Source organism: Acomys minous, assembly GCF_964271855.1.
Source record: "Acomys minous genome assembly, chromosome: 8".
In the NCBI taxonomy this organism is placed as follows: Eukaryota; Metazoa; Chordata; class Mammalia; order Rodentia; family Muridae; genus Acomys; species Acomys minous.
The window spans coordinates 63,051,645-63,071,649 of NC_140489.1; the positions used below are offsets into that span (position 1 = coordinate 63,051,645).

General features: G+C 41.9%; 1 protein-coding gene across 3 annotated transcripts in view; it reads left to right on the top strand.

Moving 5' to 3' along the window:
* The window catches only part of HEATR5A (HEAT repeat containing 5A), a 102,794-nt gene that overhangs the window by 59,328 nt on the left and 23,461 nt on the right, over nucleotides 1-20,005 (top strand). For all 3 annotated transcript variants that reach the window (XM_084791784.1, XM_084791786.1, XM_084791785.1), the window contains exons 22-27: nucleotides 2,537-2,672; nucleotides 8,422-8,601; nucleotides 15,274-15,510; nucleotides 16,908-17,089; nucleotides 17,990-18,058; nucleotides 19,754-19,933. In XM_084791784.1, coding sequence (XP_084647910.1) covers nucleotides 2,537-2,672; nucleotides 8,422-8,601; nucleotides 15,274-15,510; nucleotides 16,908-17,089; nucleotides 17,990-18,058; nucleotides 19,754-19,933 — 984 coding nt within the window. The remainder of the gene's footprint in view (nucleotides 1-2,536; nucleotides 2,673-8,421; nucleotides 8,602-15,273; nucleotides 15,511-16,907; nucleotides 17,090-17,989; nucleotides 18,059-19,753; nucleotides 19,934-20,005) is intronic.

The following is a 20,005-nucleotide window of genomic DNA, read 5'->3' on the forward strand; positions in this document are numbered from 1 at the left end:
GCCTTTGCATTCGAGCACTTGGCTGATTGTTGTCACAGTTGTCCTAATTATCTATCTTTTGACTTTGTCGTGACTGGTCTGTCATTTGTTTTTGTGCAGGAGATCTTGTTGGATAATTCTGTGTTGGTAGGTCCCTGACCCTTGACTCCTAATTTTGTTGAGGTTTGCAGTGCTGTTTTTTGTATTGTTTTTGGTTGCAGATGTTTTCCTCTGTATCTGTGTTTAAGCTAAACAATGCACAATCCAGTATGCGTAGCATGTTTCTTGGTGTTTATTTAACACTTCCTAACCGTCTCCAGCTGGGGCACTCACGCATTGCACTGATTTTTGCATCGCTTTGATTTAATGTATTCATTTCAGAAAGAAATCATAATTGCAGTTTGATTTGCTGTCTGTGTTTTGCCTGCTTTGTTGTTTGCTTTAACCCAGCCTACATTCCCAGTTGACATGCTGGAAAATGACATCGAGGAATGAAGCCTCCCGTCTGCTTTGTGTGGCAGCTCCCAACCTCTTTTGTCAAACACATGGAGATTATTTCTAAGCATGCTTTTTTTTTTTAAAGGATTGTTTAACCACCCTGATGAATGCTACACCTTCCTTGTGTTATGTGCTTGTAAAATTCTAACCAAATAACTAATGTTTATTCCTTTTTCTTTAACTCATTCATGTAACAAGCTGTGTTTAATCATTGACTGTAACTGCAACAGTCATCCTGGGCATGAGTAAGCGTGCCCTTTGTATGTTTAACTCCCGCCCTCCTGTGCACTAGTTTCTTAAATCTGACGGTGGTGACATTACCCTGAGGGTTCTGGGAATGGCATTCTTCTTCCTCTACTTCTGAGTTTGAAACATGGACGTCTAACAAAACATACTTACAAAGCAGATTTCACCCCTGTATTTCATTGATGACCAAGCTAATATCTTTGGCTTATAACTTGAGAGCCTGGCCTGTTTTGCATGTGTTTCTTGTACAGTGGACAGCACCTGCCACCACCTGTTTCAGGCCTGTTTTTTCCGTGATGCCAGATCATCGCTCTCTATCGCAGCTGTGCCATGTTCCTCAGGTTTAACTTGAGAATCGCTGTCACCGTGATGGTGCATAGTGCAGCTCCATAGAAGACACATGTGAGGTTCAGTCCTCCCACTCCCCCCAAAATCATATAAATTACCATAAGTCATACCAAATTGGTCTTACTATCCTAGTTAAAGGAAAAATAAATCTTTTTATCTCCAAATTTCGTATCACTTAGGAGATCACAAAGTAAGAATTCGTATCCAGGGTCAGAGCATAGTGGTGCATGTATTCTGTAATCAGGAGGCTCAAATGGGAAGAGTGTTGAGTTTAGGGCTAGACTGGGCTGTATAGCAAAATTCCCACTCAGAAAAAATATTAAGAAGTTTGCACCTGGGCATGATGGCTCATGCCTTTAGTTCCAGCACTTGGGAGGCAGAGGCAGGTGGATCGCTGTGAGTTTGAGGCCAGCCTGGTCTACAAAGCAAGTCCAGGACAGCCAGGGCTATACAGAGAAACCCGGTCTCAAAAGACAGACAAACAAACAAACAAAAAAGAAGTTTGCATCCAGAAACTTCTGACTTGTAGTTGATCATTGGAAGTACATTGCCAAGCTTATCATTTGCTGTAGATACAGCTGCTGCCAAAGCTGGCCATGGTTGTGCATGCCTTTATGAGGGGCTGCACATACAGCTTGGTGGCACTGGCTGCTCTTCCAGAGGACCTGGGTTCAATTTCCAGCAACCATTGTAACTTCACTTCCAGTGGATCCAGTACTCCCACACACAGACATACATGCAGACAAAAATGCACACAAAAATAGATTATGTCTTTGAAATTTAAGGAATGTTTCTGAATGAATTTTATTTTATTTTAAAACACACTTTCTCTGCAATCTTCTGCGTATAATACTGTTGTAAAGAGCTACATTCATAATCACTGAGTCTTTGAGTGTTCCAGTTTGAGGGTCCTGTGGTCAACACTTGGCATCTTACTCTGTTATCGTCACAGTAGCTCTGTCAAAGCTAATATCCAGAGATGTTAAGTAACTTGCCCAAGGCCACACAGTCAGTGAGCGATAGATGGAGCACTGCACTGAGACTTTCTGACTCTGGAGCTTCCAGTGAACCCATGGCTTATTTTGCCTACATTACTGCAGTTGTGCATAATTGTCTGAGTACAAAAGTAAGTCCTTTCGATTGAGTCTCTTTTATCTCAAGATTTATTTTTTACCCAAATTCTTTGTCTTCTAACTTTGTTGGAGCTTTTGCTTGAATGTGTGTACAAATAGCACAGATTTAGTATGCGTATTAGTCCTCAAACTGTTTCTAGTTGTAAGTTCTATAACAGTTGAAGAAGTTTCACTTTATTTGACAACTTGTATCCAGCCTACTAATAAGCTAAATAGAATAAAGAGAAAGTCCAGTGAATATGGGCTGAGTGCCCCCAAGAGTCTTAGATGTATTAGACCTACTAAGTGCCCTCCAAGAATCTGAGCTTCATTCCTCAAACCTCATCTTCCAGGTGAACCTTTGTAGCCCCTACCTGTTGCTGCGAAGGGCGGTTCTGGCTTGTTTGCGGCAGCTGGTGCAGAGGGAGGCAGCTGAAGTGTCAGAGCATGCTGTCATGCTGGCCAGGGATGGCAGGGACCCGGCTACAGGTGAGTCGTCTCTTCAGTATTACGACTTTCCATAAATACATGAGTTTTTAAATGTAGTATCAAGGTCAATGCATAGGGCATTTGAAACCTGCCACAAAAGTAGTCCTAGCAGTTATCATTTGCGTGGTGATAGATAGCAGTGGCTTAGAGCAATGATTCTACAGTCGAGGCCAGCCAGCTTTGTGCACCTCGTGTGAGAACTTACCACAAATGCCTATTAGTTCTTACCCCAGATCTGAACTAGAAATCTGGGACTCAGGGTTCAGCAAGATGTGTTTGCATGAACTGTTTTACAGCCCTTTTGTTGATAGGCAGGTCAAGGGTCCTAGCTTACATCAAGGTTTGTTCATGGCAGCAAAGTGTCAGAACAAGAAAAGGTGCTTGCCACCAAGCCTGGCAGCCCAGCTTTGATCCTCAGACCCATCCAGTAGACGGGGGAACCATTCCCACAAACTGTCCTTGACCAACACACTTCCACAGTTGTGTCCAAATACCACTAGACAACCATTTAAAGAGTTTGTTTTATTTGGTTTTGTTTTCCAAGACAGGGTTTCTGTGTAGCCCTGGCTATCCTGGACTTGCTTTGTAGACCAGGCTGCCCTTAATCTTACAGCAATCTGCCTGCCTCTGCCTCCCAAGTGCAGGGATTAAAGATGTGCACCACCACACCTGGCTCATTTAAAGAATTTTAAAAAGAAATTAGATTTAGTCCTAAAGTAGTTTCATAATGCTTGCCTTCCATCAAAATAGTAAAATGAGGATGAATCCTGCTCCATGTTAAAGAGTTTTCTGTCCCTTATTCATCGTTGAGCAGAGTTCAATATTGCTTAGTAGAATTTATGGATTTTTTAAAAATTATACATATAGATGTGTACCTGTTTGGATATTTGCACATGTGAGTGCAGGTGCCTGAGGGGTTCAGAAGAGGACACAGGTTCCTTGGAGGCGGTATTATAGGTGGTTAGGAACAAACTCGGGCCCTCTGGAAGAGCAGCAGATGCTCTTAACTACAGAGCCATCTTTATAGCCCCAGTACGATTTAAATATATATCCATTTTTATTCTGTTATTTATAGCGCTAAGAATTGAACCCCGAGCCTCAGGCATGCTAGGCAAGTGCTTATCACTGAGCCACATTCCTGGCCCATATCCCTTCATTTTCAAACCAAAAAAGGTAAACTCACACTTCATATAATTTGGTATCCTATACATGTGTGTGTGTATATAATTTCCGAAGTATATCCTATCATCCTTTTAGAACGTCACAGCTTTGGCAAAGCATCCCAACTTAAAGCTTTTAGATCCACAATGTGTTTTACTATCAAAATAAGCTGTTGGGCTTATTTTATTACTATATTAAAACTTCTCTGCTGGGTGAAGGCAGATCTGGAAGGAATTAGGGGGACTAGTGAGAAGAGGGATATGACCACACTCATTGGATGCATGTGTACTGGCAGCTCTATGTCAGCCATCAGAGAGGAGGAGCCTCTACTGAGAACACGCCTCCATAGGATCAGGCTGTAGGCAAGCTGTGGGGCAGTGTCCTCATTAGTGACTGATGGGAAAGGCTCCCCTCATTGTGGGTGAGGCCACCCCTGGGTTGGTGGTCCTGTGTGCTATAAGGAATCAGACTGGCCGGGCGTGGTAGAGCACTGTAAGTTGGAGGCCAGCCTGGTCTACAAGGCAAGTCCAGGACAGCCATGGCTCCACAGAGAAACTCACTCTCGAAAAACCAAAAAGAAAAGAAAAGAAATCAGACTGGACAAGCCATGGAGGTAAGCCAGTAAGCAGCACCCTCCATGGCCTCTGCATCAGCTCCTGCCTCCAGGTTCCCGCCCTATTTGAGTTCCTGTCCTGACTTCCTTTTGATGATGAGCTGTGATGTGGAAATGTAAGCCATATACACTCTTTCCTCCGCAAGCTGCTTTGCTCATGGTGTTTCATTACAGCAATAGTAACCCTAACTAGGACAATATTACAAAGCACTCAAAACATGGTAAAAATACTACATTTAGAAAAACTGAGCTTGCTTGGCTTACTCAACGTGACTGTGTTGATATGATAATCTTGTAATAATGTCAGATATTCCTCCAAAGGAACGTTTCAGTTTTTATTCACAACCAAAATTATCTGTATCTATTGCTTTAGATTTTGGTGATGTAACCATGTCCTTAAAAATCTTGACTTATAGCTGGGCAGTGGTGGTACACACCTTTAATCTCAGTACTTGGGAGGCAGAGGCAGGCAGATCTCGTGAGTTAGAGGCCAGCCTGGACTACAGAGTGAGTTTCAGGACAGCCAGAGATAAACCCTGCCTCGGGGGAAAAAAAAAGGTTAACTTATAACCAGGTGTGGTAGCACGCACCTTTAATCCCAGCACTCAGGAAGCAGGGACAGGCAGATCATGATGAGTTCAAGGCCAGCCTGGTCTACAAAGCCAGTCCAGGACAGCCAAGGCTACACAGAGAGACCGACTCTAAAACAAATAAGCAAACAAACAACGCGCGTGCACACACACGCACACGCACACACATACACACACACACGCTAATTAGGAAGGCAGTGAGCAAGACTCAGAGGAAGATAAGAGGAGGGACTGGGCAATGCTTGTCACAGCACATTGTATACACATATGCAATCATCACAAAGAATTACTATTTTTAAAAACCTACCATTGTTCTCTTTAAAAATTGTGGGGGCAAGAGAATGGTTCAGAGGCTAAGAGGACAAACTGCTGTTGGGGAGGACCAGGTTCAGCACCCACATGACATCTCACAGCCATCTGTAACTGCAGTTCTAGGGAATCGGATGCCTTTTTGGGCCTCCTGTCTTTTGTACTCAATACAGTACATATCATAAACTCATGCAGAACTTACATCTAATAAATGAATAAATAAAAATGTTGTGCATTTATGTCAAATTATCTTCTAAAAGGCATTAACAGTCACTCATGAAAGGATTCTTCCTGTGTTACTGACAGTGACAGGCGTTCCTCCTTTTGAAAAAATTTTGACACTCCAGTAATAATATTTTACAATTCTCTCAATTTTTTTCAGAAAAGTTATATTTACTATGTTTTATTTTGTTTTTTTGGTTTTGTTGTTGTTGGGGATTTTTTGGTTTTTCAAGACAGGGTTTCTCTATGTAGCCCTGGCTGTCCTGGACTCACCATGTAGACCAGGCTGACCTCGACTCATAAAGATCCTCTTGCCTCTGCCTTCCCGAGTGCTGGGATTAAAGGTGTGTGCCACTACGCTTGGCTTTATTTATTTATTTTAACATTAATTGATTTATTTACTTTACATCTGGATTAAAACTTCCCCTCCCTCCTTTTCTCCCAGTCTCTCCTTCTCCCCTCCCCTCCCCCTCCATTCCCCCTTTCCTTTCTCCCCAGAGAAGAGGAGGCCTCCCATGATAGCAACCTGCCTTGCCATATCAAGTTGCAGTAGGACTAGGTTCATCTTCTCCTATGGAGACTACACAAGGCAGCCCAGTTAGGGGAAAGGGATCCAAAGGCAGGCAACAGAGTTAGAGACAGCCCCTGCTCCAGTCGTTAGGGGGCCCCACATGGGGCGCAAGCTCTGTCTAGTATATATGTTTAGGGGACCTAGATCCATTTCACGCATGCACTTTGTGGTGGTTCAATCTCTATGAGCCCCTATTGGCCAGGTAGTTGGTTCTGTAGGTTTTCTTGTGCTGTCCTTGACCTCTCTGGCTCCTTCAATCTTTTGTCTACTCTTCCACAAGATTCCCTGAGTTGTGCCTAATGCTTGGTTGTGGGTCTCTGCATCTGTTTCCCTCAGCTGCTGGGTGAAGCCTCTCAGAGCACAGTTATGCTTCCTGTCTGTAAGCATAGCACAATATGATTAATAGTGTCAGGGTTGGCTTTCTGTCAAAGGAGATGAGTCTCAGCTGGGCCAGTCATTTGTTGGCTGTTCCCTCAATTTCTGTTCCATCTTATCACTGCATGTCTTGAGGCAGGACAGATTTTTGGTTGAAGGTTTTGTGGATGGGTTGGTGTCCCCATCCCTTCATGGGAAGTCTTACCCCGATACAGGAGGTGGCCATCTCAGGCTCCCTATGCCCTCTTGCTGGGAGTCTTAGCTAAAGTCACCTTCTTCAATTCCTGGGAGTTTGCCTTGCCCTAGGTTTCTGGCATACCTCAGGGCTGTCCCTACCACCAATTTCAGTTCTCTCTCCCTTGGTCCTTCCCAACCCCTCTCCCTCTAGCTGTGTTTTATGTTGTGTGCTTGTGTGTTCAAGAGAGCACCAGATTCCCTGGAGCCAGAGTTACAGGCTTTTTGAGCTGCCAAGTGAGTGCTAGGAACTGCATCCAAGTCCTCTGCAAGGGCAACAAGCACCCTTGACCTTGAGCCATCTCTCCAGCACCTTCATTTCTCTTTATTTTTTGAACATTTTTATTAAATTGTTTTTAGTCAAAAAAGGTAAAGTACTAAATTAGCTATGTGAATAAAACTACAGTGAAGAACTCATTGTCTTTTTTTATTATTATTATTCATTTATTGTATATGAGTGCTTTATCTGCAGAAGAGGGCATCAGAGCTCACAGATGGTTGTTAACCAACATGTAGTTACTGGGAATTGAACTCAGGACCTTTGGAAGAGCAGGCGGCGCTCTTAACCACTGAGCCATCTCTCCAGCCCCAAGAACTCGTTGTCTTATTCTTTTTGAATGTTTTAATACTTCGTGCTAGAGAGGTGGGCAGCAGTTTACAATAGTCGTTATTGCAGAGGACCCAGGTTCCGTTCCCAGCACTCACTGGCTTTACTACTTTTCAGTTGAAATACTATATAGAGAGTGACATACATTAACCCAGAAATCAAACTCTATTACCAATCAGCAGCTGTTTTCTGTTTAATTTGTTAAAATCTTTGAGGGGCCAGCAAGATTGCTCAGTAGGTAGAGATACTTGCTACAAGCTCAATGCCCTGAGTTCAGTTCCTGAGACACACAAGTTAGTCATCTGTCCTCCACACATGTGGCTTTGGATGTGTGTGTGCACATGCACTTGTGAATAAACACACACATTAATTAATTAATTAGATGTGATTTAAAAAACTTATTTAGATACTTTAGTTGGATTTGGTGATAAGGCCTCTAATTTGCCTACTTGGGAGCCTGAGGCAGTAGGGTTATAAATTCAAAGCTTGGAGTCACTCCCCAGTGGCACCAACAAGTAGACCCTTTACACTGGGATAGGGAGAATTATTGATCATGTTTACTGATTTGAATTTAGCTTTAGACCAAAAATAATCCTAATAAGGTAAAATATCTATATATATACTATATTCTATATTGAACATTAATTGAATAATATTTACCTAACTTAACATTAACAACTTTATAAAAATTTCATTGCATTTATGTCCTTTATGTGGGTTTGCGCACTTGGAGATCAGAGGAGTTGGGTTGTTCTCTCCTTTCCTTCATGTGGGTTCCAGGGATCAAACTTAGCACCAAGCGTCTCTCCCCACTGAGCCATCTGGGTGGCCTGGTATCATTAGCCCTTAAGAGAGTTAATGATGGTCCTTTTTTTAAGGCTATGCAGGATCATAAATAGCCCCAGAGGTCAGCTGTGAATTAGTATCAACTTAAATAGGTTCCGCACATATCTAGGCTGATCTTTAAAGCACATTGATATATAGTGTTTAGAAACTGATGAATGTCTGTGCGTCCCATATGACAGCTGTGTTTTCTGTTACTTAGAGCACCGTTTTCTTCTTGCCAGATTCTAACCTCAGAGAAGTGGGCCTTGAAGGGGCACTACTGGCCTTACTAGATAGAGAAACAGATGAAAGCTTGTGCCAGGATATCAGAGAGACTTTGCATCATATGCTGACGTCTATGGCAGTGGAAAAGCTCTCCCTTTGGTTAAAGCTTTGTAAAGATGTGCTCGCTGCATCAGCTGGTAAGTACTGGGGACTGCCAGTTACAACAGAAAACTCAAGACACCTAGTAGAAAGTAGTTCACCACCAACAAGTCATTCACTTACCTGTTCATTTTCATTACTGTGTGGTCATTGCTTTCTTTAAATGAGGATTCTACTGACAGTTTTGTTGTAAAAAATTTTTTTGCCTTTTTGAAAAAAGGTTTTAAGTGTGTGTGTGTGTGTGTGTGTGTGTGTGTGTGTGTGTGTGTGCGTGTGTGTGTCTGCATGGTATTTGTGCACATGTGAGTACAGATGAGTACAATTCTCTCAAAGTCCAGAAGAGGATACTGGGTCCCCAAGGGCTGGGAAGCTGGGGTTACAGGTTGGTAGTGAACTGTCATGTGAGTACTGGTAAACAAATGTGGGTCCTCTGCAAGAATAACATACATTCATAACTGCTTAGCCTTCTTTCCAGCCTTTTTTTTTTTTTTTTTTTTTTTTGAGACAAAGTCTCACTATGTAGGCTGGTCTCACAGAGAGCATCTATCTAGACCTAAAAACATCTTAACCCCTCAACAACTAAGCTTAATTGTGAACCTAAACTATCTGGTCTTCAACCCCATCAGAGACTTAAGAAGGAATAAATTTAACTACCTGAGTAAATAGGAAGTGCAGGTTGCAGGTTAGTGGCTTCCAAAAATAAGAGAGACAAAAGAAGAAAAAGTGACAGAGACAGTTTGCTGCTTGAACAGTGACCCAAAACTCTCTCTAACATTGGAGCATCATCTTCAGCCTTCTGGCCCAGTATATCTGACAGACATATTTGTGAGGCAGGAACTATTAAGGACTTGCCTACCCTGTCTTGGCAGAGTTTGGCTGTCGACACTGCCTGCATCCAAGCTTGCCCATTTTAGGCAGATATAAGGACATTTTTGGCCTGTGGCTGTTTGCCATATTGGAAGCCACCTTCATAAGGAGGTTCTTCGATGCTCATTATATTCTTTAAGGTAGGCTGGGTGTTGCCAGGAGTTAATCTGTCTTATCATCAAAGAATCTTTAAAATAATAAAAACATTTTTAAATGCCATATTCTATAGGTCGCTGAGGTTTTTGAAGACCATATATAAGTATTTTGCCTTATTACCTGCAGAATCACACCTATTTGTTAAGCCTAGGATGTATATTCCTGTACTTGACATGACCATGAGTTGATCAACTAACTTAATTGTCCTAGACAGCCTGCACTATCAGAGTATTGGAAGTAAATCATGTATTAATTGAGTTGTATGTGTACAATAACCTCATATTAGAGTAGAAATATAATGTGTAAAGAATATTAATTTTGAATTCTATTTCAATGCATCAAAATTAAACTTAGTTGCATCAGTATACAAAATTCTATACCAATGAATTAAAATTAACCTTATTTGTGAGTAACAATTAAGGCCTTAAATTAAGGAATAGATTCAATAATCTGCTTTTTGTCCTATCTATATATTTCTATATCCCCCTTTCTCTCTTTTCAACCCCTATCTCCATACTTAAGAAAGAAAGATAAAGGAAAAGAGAAATCCCTGTGTCTAACCTCGTTTTCACTGAATAAGACTAATAATAACGTTTATAACCAATGACGATAAACATCTATAGCCCAAGAAAGCAAACAAAAACCTACCCAACCACCCTTAAGGGAAATGGGGCGTCTTTCTCTTAAAGTTTCTTCTGGCTGATTTGGGGTAAATAATACCTATGTAGGAGCCTAAATAAAATTGGGGGAAAAAATGGTTAAAGAAGCTAGAAATGGTATTTGTGGTCCAGTCTCTAAATGTTGAGAAATTCCAGGCTTAATATAAGTCCTGTGTGGGAAAGTGAAATGCTGGACCAATTGGGATCAGGAGCCTTCTTTGAAGCTATCCTTTTCTGATGAGGAACAGTAACCGATATCTGAGACCTCTGGCTATACCTTGTCCTATAATATGGTTTTGATGCTCCTGAGAGTTAATATTAACTGTCTCTCTTACCCATTCATCTAATGGAGCTCCTCTTTCTTTTAATGGTCTAATTGCCCTTTTACACTCAGTATTTGCATCCTCATATGCCATGATCAGTTTCAGTACCTGTTTGGTCACATAATCTGGCACGGCTCTATCTAAAGCTGTATCCAATCTCTGCAAACATTCTGTGAAGGCTTCCCCAGGCCCTTGAAATATCTTAGTAAATGGAACGGTTGTCTTACCAGGTTCCTCGACCATGTCTCAAGCTCTCAAGGCTACAGCATGGCATTGTTCAATTACTCTGTCTTGAGATTGAATTTGTTCTCTTAAGTCAGCATATTGCCGTTCACCAGGCAATTGATCTTTATCAACATTAATCCCTGTTGTCATATCTTGTTGTTCTGTTCTCACAGCCTCACTTTGCCACCATGATGGCCATTGTAATTGTTGTGCCATTTCTAATACCACTGAAACCAGACTTTTCCAATCTTGGGGAATGAGTCTATGCTGCATAGCCCAGTTATTTAGCATTTGTTTAATGAAGGTCGAATGCATTCTATACCTGAGGACAGATTCCTAAAAATGTTTTAAATCCAACATGTCTATTGGATGCCATGCCATTTCATCATACTCCTCAGCACCACTCTGAGCCGACATGTGTCTTATAGTAACTGGAAAGGCTGGTGGGGTCTGTGTGGCTCTGTAGGGTTTCTATAGCGGAACATTTTCCTCCAAAGACCTTTTTTGTTTGTCTGCTTTCCTGTTCCTTTAGTTTCCGTTTTTCTTCACCCCCTTTTACCAAAGGTGCTCTTTGCTTTCCCAGCTCTTTACCTTCTTCCCACACTTTCTCCAGCTGTTCAGCCAAGTCTGCAATTCTTTCCAAAAGGATAGAATGTACTGACACTTCCGGTTTTCCTATCTTATCAGCCTTTCTTCCAATCCTTCTAAGAATGAAATACAATAAAAAGACAAAGAAACATTTCCCTCTAAGTATAAAGCAGGAAAGAGTTTTGCAACAGCAGCTGTGATTTTGCTGATACCCTGAAACAGCATTTCTTTATCCTCAAAATTTGAATCTGCCTTCATACTATTAGATATTACAGACCCCATCATGCCCCATGTTGAGCGCCACTTGTTGGCACTAATTATTAAGGATTCATTAAAGGCATGTACCTCCCTTACAACCCAACTACCCTAACTAGGAGGGAAAGGAGAATGAAACCTTCTGGGTATCAGTTCCATGGTGCAATTCCCCTGGCGTAGTTATCAGGAGTCTGGCAAATCATAAGCTGCACTGTCTGTGGACCAAAGTTGGAGGTATCTCTCAAGACAGCTGCAGCAAATCGTGAAACTCCTGGCGCTGTGGGCCTGAACCTCCAGTCTCCCCCTCAGGTCCCCCAATCTTTTCTCCTCCTCCTCCTCCAAATTGTTGGTCGTTTTTTTGCAATACAGTACCCCGCTGGAATAGCCCAGCCCTTGTCTTTTGTCTTGTGCTAATACTTCCTTCCTCCAGGTCTATTAAGATGCCTATCAGCTTGTAGAGTCTCAGTGGGGTCAAGCATCCCAAGACTAAGGCAAGATTACCTTGTTTTCACAAAACCCTGGCTGGGGGTGGGGGGTGGGGGGTAGAGGATGAGATCCTGCTTTTTAAAAAAAAGTTAAAAACTTGAATAGTATTGAAAAGAAAAAAAAATCACCTCTAATCTTGTAATACAAGATGTTTAAAAATTCAGGATCATGCCGGGCGTGGTGGCCCACGCCTTTAATCCCAGCAGCCTTTAATCCCAGCACTCGGGAGGCAGAGGCGGGCGGATCGCTGTGAGTTCGAGGCCAGCCTGGTCTACAAAGTGAGTCCAGGACAGCCCAGGCTAACACAGAGAGACCCTGTCTCGAAAAACCAAAAAAAAAAAAATAATAATAATTCAGGATCATTGTCAGCTACATAGAAAATTCATTGCCATCCTGGACTACATGAGACACTATCTCAAAAAACTAATTTTTTGTTTGTTTGTTTGTTTGTTTAAGAAAGGGTTTCTCTGTGTAGCCTTGGCTGTCCTAGACTCACTCTGTAGACCAGGTTGGCCTTGACCTCACAGTGATCCACCAGCCTCTGCCTCCCAAGTGTTGGGATTAAAGGTGCCACCACCGCCCAGCCAAAATTTTAATTTTTTTAATGCATACATAATTAGACTGATTTTTTTCTATTGGTTTTCTTATTTAATGTTTTTCTTCTTTGTCTGCCTCTACTCCCTGAGCACTAGGATTGTAGTGTGCAGCATAGTGCCCATCTTTTTTGGTTTGTTTGTTTGTTTTTCAAGGCAGAGTTTCCCTGAGTAGCCTTGGCTGTCCTGGACTCGCTTTGTAGACCAAACTGGCCTTGAACTCACAGTGATCCACCTGCCTCTGCTCCCAAGTGCTATAGTTAAAAGTGTGCGCCACTACTGCATAAACTGCCCAGCTCTTTTTTAATTTTATAGTGATGTTTCCTGAGGTTCCTAACTCAGTTGTATTTTGTCATTAGCATTTCATTTTGTTTGCCTCTGGCACCTCCCTCAACAAAATTCCTGGCACTGGATTTTCATTCAGTAGCCATGGCTTTTGGGAACAGTATCATCTAGTACCTAAGCAGGGTACCTCCACACACACACACACACTTCAGGTAACACATCATAAAGATCATTCACCCTGATATAGGTTTACAATCCTACTTCAACTCTTAGCCCCAGTATTTTCCACCTCTGTTTTCATATGACGTGTTCCACCTTCCTCTCACCCCATCATGGGCCCTTTCTGGGTTCCCAGGTGGTACAGACACTCCAAATTAGACATACAAATCTAAGATTTTGAAACCAGGAGAGAGAACATGAGCCATTTGTCTTTCTGGGCCTATGTCAACTCAGAATATTTTTCAGTTCTATTTTTCTTCCTTCCAATTTCTTCGTTTCATTTTTTTTTTCCCAGCCAAATAGAATCCCATTGTGTATATGCACCACATTTTCTTCTCTATTCATCGGCTTCTGAACAGCTCGGCTGATAGAGCAGCAGTCGGCACGGATGAGCAGGAACATCTGTGGCAGGACATGGGGTCCTTTGGGTATATGCCTAGGAGTAGTACAACTGGGCCGTCTAGTAGTTCTAGCATTTTAAGAAACCTACATGCAGCCAGGCGGTGGTAGCACACACCTTTAATCCCAGCCCTCTGGAAGGCAGAGGCAGGTAGATCTCTAAGTTCGAGGCCAGCCAGGTCTATAGAGCAAGTTCCAGGACAGCCAAGGCTACACAGAGAATCCCTGTCTCAAAGAACCAAAATAAAAACTAAGGAAGCATACATTAATTTCCATAGTGTCTGTACCAATTCGCTCTTCTGCCAACAGTAACAAGGCCTCCTCTTTCCCCACATATGTGTAAGAGTGGATATTAAACAATCTGGAATTAGCCAGGCGGTGGTGGCGCACACCTTTAATCCCAGCACTCCAGAGGCAGAGGCAGGCAGATCTCTGTGAGTTCCAGGACAGTATGGTCTACAGAGTGAGCTCCAGGACAGACTACACAGAGAAGCTCTGTCTTGAAAAAGAAAGAAGAGGGCCTAGAGAGATGGCTCAGAGGTTAATAGCACTGCCTGCTCTTCTAAAGGTCCTGAGTTCAATTCCCAGCACCCACATGATTGCTCACAACCATCTATAAAGTGATTGATGCCCCCTTCTGACAGGCAAGTGTACATGCAGATAGACTGCTCATTTAAAAATAAGTAAGCATATAATCTCAGCACTTGGGAGGTGAGGCAGGAGGATTAGGAATGGAAGATCATTCTTGGCCACATAGTGTGAGGCCAGTCTGAATTACATGAGACCCTGTCTCAAAAATAACCTTTTTCTTTTCTTTTCTTTTCTTTTTTTTGGTAGCATTAGTTCCATTTAGCTTGTAAAGTTAACAGTTGTTAACAGATATGGGCATGATGCCATATGTCTTTAATCCTTGCACTCTTAGGGCAGAGGCACACAGATCTCTAGGAGTTCAAACCAGCCAGCACTGACCTTGTCTAAAAGAAAAGGTTAATAATAAGAGTTGGTTCCCTAGTTAATGGCTAGAAACATAACTTTGAAACTAATAATTAAATAGCAACAAATTTCCTAACAAATTTTTTAAGTGTGTGTATGTGTGTGTGTGTGTGTGTTGTGTTCTGACTATTTCACTAGGTTCAAGAACCTTAAATCCATTCGCAGCTTCATTGTTGAGATTTTGAATTTCACTAAATACAGCCATCTTCATGCAAGGGATTGATAATTATCACAGTATGTGGTAATTTTATCATCATCTTTTTCCCTCGAGATAGGGGTTCTCTGTGTAACAGCTCTAGCTGTTGTGGACTCTCTTTGTCTCTTTGTAGACCAGGCTGGCCTTGAACTCACAGCCTGCCTCTGCCTTTGAGCTCTGGGATTAAAGGTGTGTACCACCACACCCGGCATTCATCATCATCGTCATCATCATCATTACTGATGTGTATGTGTATTCATGATGATGGGGGATACATATGTACCAGTGCATGTGTGGAGTTCAGACTGACAAACTAACACTGTTGCCAGTGGTTATGAGCCCTATGTTACCGTAAAGATGTAAGATTGATTAATAGTGGTTCTAGTCTGCATTTGGAGTTGTGTTTTGTGTTCTTTAATAGTGTCTTCCAATGAATTGTGATTAGACATGTTTTCCCTTGGTAAAGACTTTACAGCCGTAACTTGTGTGGATACCATGCAAGAAGAAGAAGGAGACAGAGGTGATGATGCTTCAGTGCTGACCAGAAGTGATGACAAACCACACCCTTTCAGTAATCCTCGGTGGGCCACCAGAGTCTTCGCTGCTGACTGTGTCTGTAGAATAATTAACCAGTGTGAAAATGCAAACAGCGCCCATTTTGACATTGCTTTAGCACAAGAAATGAAAAAAAGCGATTCAAGAAGTAAGTGGCATAACCAGGTGATGAAAGTAGAGAACTGACTGCGTGTGGTTTTGATTTTAAAATAAAGCTGTAGCGTTGACAGGCCTCACTCTAGTTGGACAAGCGCACTGCCTTCTTGCAGGGTACTCAGTACGCAGTTATTTATGTTATGTGATATGAATAATATGTTTAGCCCCTGGCGCCTCTGTGACAGAAGGGAAGAACCAACTACTGATGGTTGCATGCACCGTGACACACATGTACATGATGCATACGTGCACAAACACACACACACACATTCGTAAACAATCTTTTGAGGTTTTTTGTTTTTGTTTTTTATCAAAACGTTGGTATTGCCAGTCTGGATATACATTGCTTAATAGTTTTCAAACAAGCATTTTATTCTGATGTTTGTTTTGGATGAATATTGTTTTAGACACTAACAATTTAAAATTGGTGTGCCAGGCTGGAGAGATGGCTCAGATGTTAAGAGCGCTAGCTGTTCTTCCAAAGGTCCTGAGTTCAATTCCCAGCAACCACTTGGTGGCTCACAACCATCTATAATGAGATCTGGTGCTCTCTTCTGGCTGCAGGTGTACATGCAGGCAGAGCACTGGATGCATAATACATAAATAAATCTTTAAAATCACTGATACTCCCTGACTCCCATACTAGAAATCAGGATTGTAATTGGCTTTTACTAAGATGTGGCAGCTTTTATTGTGCACAAGACAAATTCTTGAGTTTGTCTTTTGTTTTTCTAGGTAAATGTTGATTTCCTAAACACTACTGGAACGCTTTTAAATTATTTTCTTTTGTTCTCCTCAAAATTTGTAATAGCAAGAATTTTTTAGGAATGAAGGGATTACCTTTTTTTTTTTTTCATTTCTGTAGCTAGAGACTTTTTTTTAATATTTCTATGTTTGACAAAACATGAAAAAAAAAAACATATAAAGAGCTACATGGAAATTTTTAAAGTCCCTTGGCACCAACATGACATAAAGAGAATAAATTTCTTCCAAGTTCATCACAGTCTAAGATTTACTAAATACAATTAATGTGCTTTCATCAGACAACCTGGACAGAGTATTTATTGAGAAAACTGCTTGCACTCTTTCTTAAAGAGTGTTAATTCTGCTTTGTAATATATATTTGTTTGGTTTTGTATATATTTGAGTGTGTATTAAATTTTACAAAGTGTTTGAGTAAGCTACTTAACAGTAAATTATCAGGCTACATACATGTTTTATCTTCCTTGCATTAAATTTAACCTGAAAGTAAGTTTAACACAGGGTGAAACAGTTGGGAAAACCTAAAAGGAAGTGTAGGCTCTGAAATAAGAAATAATATTATCCCATAGCATAACCCTAGTTTCAGTCTATTCTTTTTTCATGATAATACATCTTCTTCATCTTTAGATGATTTCCTGGTGCTCCATCTTGCTGACTTAATTCGCATGGCTTTTATGGCTGCCACAGACCATAGTGACCAGCTCCGCCTCTCTGGCCTTGACACGCTCTTAGTTGTTATTCGACGATTTGCAGATATCACAGAGCCAGAGTTTCCAGGTCATGTGATTCTGGAACAGTATCAAGCCAATGTAAGCATTTTCTGCTAGAACTCTCCTGCTATTATTATTAAACAGCTCTGATAAGAGCTGTGAAACTGTGTCATGTCACATGTTTGTTCATAAAGGCTCTGTTCCCACCCTTAGCTCTTACCATCGGTGCACAGAAAATACATGTGTTTGTAGATGTCTTAACTAGTGTTTTATAAAGCTTCAAGTAAACACAGAATGGTATATTTAAAACAGTAACGTTCTTACGGGCTGTAACTTACAGGAATACAAGTCTTTAGTAGGGAATTCTTTCACAAAGTGTCTGAGTAAGCCACTTACCAGTAAATTTTTAGGCTACATCCTGTTTTATCTTCCTTGCTCCTAGATTAGAATACTGCAGGAAACCTCCTTCAGTATTTTCTCTAGGTATAGGAAAAAACTGGGTTTTGTTTTGGTTTATGATCTTTTAACTGTTTGATAGGCCAAGGATGGAGTGAAACCATCTGCCTATTGAGCAACAGGCAGTCTGTAATGGTTAGGAACAGGAGACACTCTAGAATAGTTCTCCAGGTGGTGGGCCAGCTCCATCCCTTTCCCCAGCTCTACTCTGAGCACCTCACAGCTCTCTAAGTGGAAACAAGGCAGTTCTTCCCACACTCAGGAGTCCTTGCAGAGAAACAGCCCTCTTCAGCAGAAGTCTTCAGAGGTTTTGGTTTTCTGGCATGGTTCCCTGGAGCCAGTTACTAGCTAGCTCTACAGCACCTGCACAGACTGAGAGTTGAGAGGAGATGCTTCTCCTCAGGGGTGTGTTGCCAGTACCTTTAAAAGTATAGGGTGGACAGAAATAGTGGGACCCATGAAACCTATTCTTAATGATTTACAAATAACATTAAAGTGATGGTCCTGGGTTAATGTTCGATGTGTTGTGTAATTCCCTGTCAGGTTGGAGCAGCTCTTAGACCAGCCTTCACTTCAGAGACACCACCTGACATCACAGCCAAAGCATGTCAGGTAAGTGGATACACATGACCGTAGAAACCAGGCGCTTGGGGCTGGAGAGATGGTTCAGAGCTTAAGAGCACTAGATGTTCTTCCTAAAGGTCCTGAGTTCAATTCCCAGCAACCACATGGTGGCTCACAACCATCTATAATGAGATCTGGTGCCCTCTTCTGGCTGCAGGCACACATGCAGGGAAAATACTGTATAAATAATAAATAAATCTTAAAAAAAAAAAAAAAAAAAAAGAGGAAGAGGAGGAAGAAGAAAAATCCAGGCACTTGGGAGACTGAGGCAGGTGAATCTCTGGTCTGAGGCCAGCCTGTTCTACAGAGCGAGTTTTGGGACAGCCAGGGCTACACAGAGAAACCATGTCTCGGGAAAACAAAAAACAAAGAAATAAAAATACTGCCACAGTGAGTCACCGTCTTGCATGGTCCTTTCACTTGAATGCAAGCATGTCAGTAGGATAAGCTCTCCTTGCTGAATTGGTGGTAAAAGGGTATATTAGAAGAATTTGCCAGATAAAACGCACACCAACAATTATGCAAATACCTATGTCCCACATTATCTGTAGCATTATGAGTTAACAAACTTTTAGACTTTGATTAACAAGAAACTATGTGTCAGGAGAGTACAGGTCGGCATTTCAAGCAAAGTTAAGTATGTTTTACATGTCTCTAAAAGGATATACAACCATACCCAGCTTCCCCATTGGTTTTTAGGGACTGGGCCTGTTGTGGCTCTGGCTGGCCTTCAGCTAGCCAAATCTGCCCTCATCTTCCTGCTTCTGCCACCCTACTGCTGGGCTATAGGCATAACCAGTGACGCTGGTCCTGCAGCCTGCAGTGCGAAATGTTACGTGTTGTATTGTTCTTGCTTTGCTTTATGCTTTTGTTTTGTTTTGTTTTCTCAAGACAGGGTTTCTCCATGTAGCCTAGAACTCACTCTGTAGACCAGGCTGACCTCAAATTCACAGAGATCTGCCTGCCTCTACCTCCCCAGTACTAGAATTAAAGGCATGAGTCGCCACTGCCCAGCTTGCTTTGTCTTTTAAATAAAAATAAACTGTCATTAGAAGGATTACAGTCTTCCGTAGAGTCTGAGAATGTAGCTCAGTAGCAGAGCACTGGCCGGGCATATGTGAGATTCTGGGTCCAATCCTCAGCACTGCAAAAGCAAAGGTAGAACCTCCCTTGAAGCGTTTCCTTTTGTTTTGAGATAGGGTCTCCCTGTGCAGCTCTGGCCAGCCTGGAACTCTATACAGACAAGGCTGGCCTCGCACATCCACCTACCTCTACCTCCCGAGTGCTGAAGGCACACCGCCACACCCAGCTTCATTTTTGAAGTTGTGGCTTTTGTTTCTTTATCTGCTGAATTCTATTAGTTTTCTTGGGTTAAAACATTTTTTATTCCAGGATGTAGAGTAGTTAAGAGCTCTGGCTGCTCTTTCAGAGGACCCAGGTTCAATTCCCAGCACCCCCGTGGCAGCTGACAACTGTCTTGTCACCTGAATTCTAGAGGATCAGGCGCCGTCATACAGGCATACAAGCAGGCAAAACACCAATACACATAAAGTGAAAATAAATCTTTTTTTTTTTTTTTAATTATTTCTGTTGCTAGATTCCTAAGATTTGGGTGGGCTCTGCTAACCTCAAAAGAGGAAACACGGAGTTTTTGAATCTAACCCTTGGTCTTCTCAAAACCAGGTTTGTAGTGCGTGGATAGCAAGTGGCGTTGTGAGTGACGTCAGTGATCTCCGCAGGGTTCATCAGCTGCTCGTCTCGTCACTAACAAAGATACAGGCTGGAAAAGAAGCTCTCAGTCAGCGGTATAATGAGAGCGCTTCCACCATGGAGATCTTAGCTGTGCTAAAAGCCTGGGCAGAGGTTGGTGCCTTTTGATTAACAGTGGGAATTGTGGAAGCTACCAAACACCATAAACACCAAAGACTGTAAAAT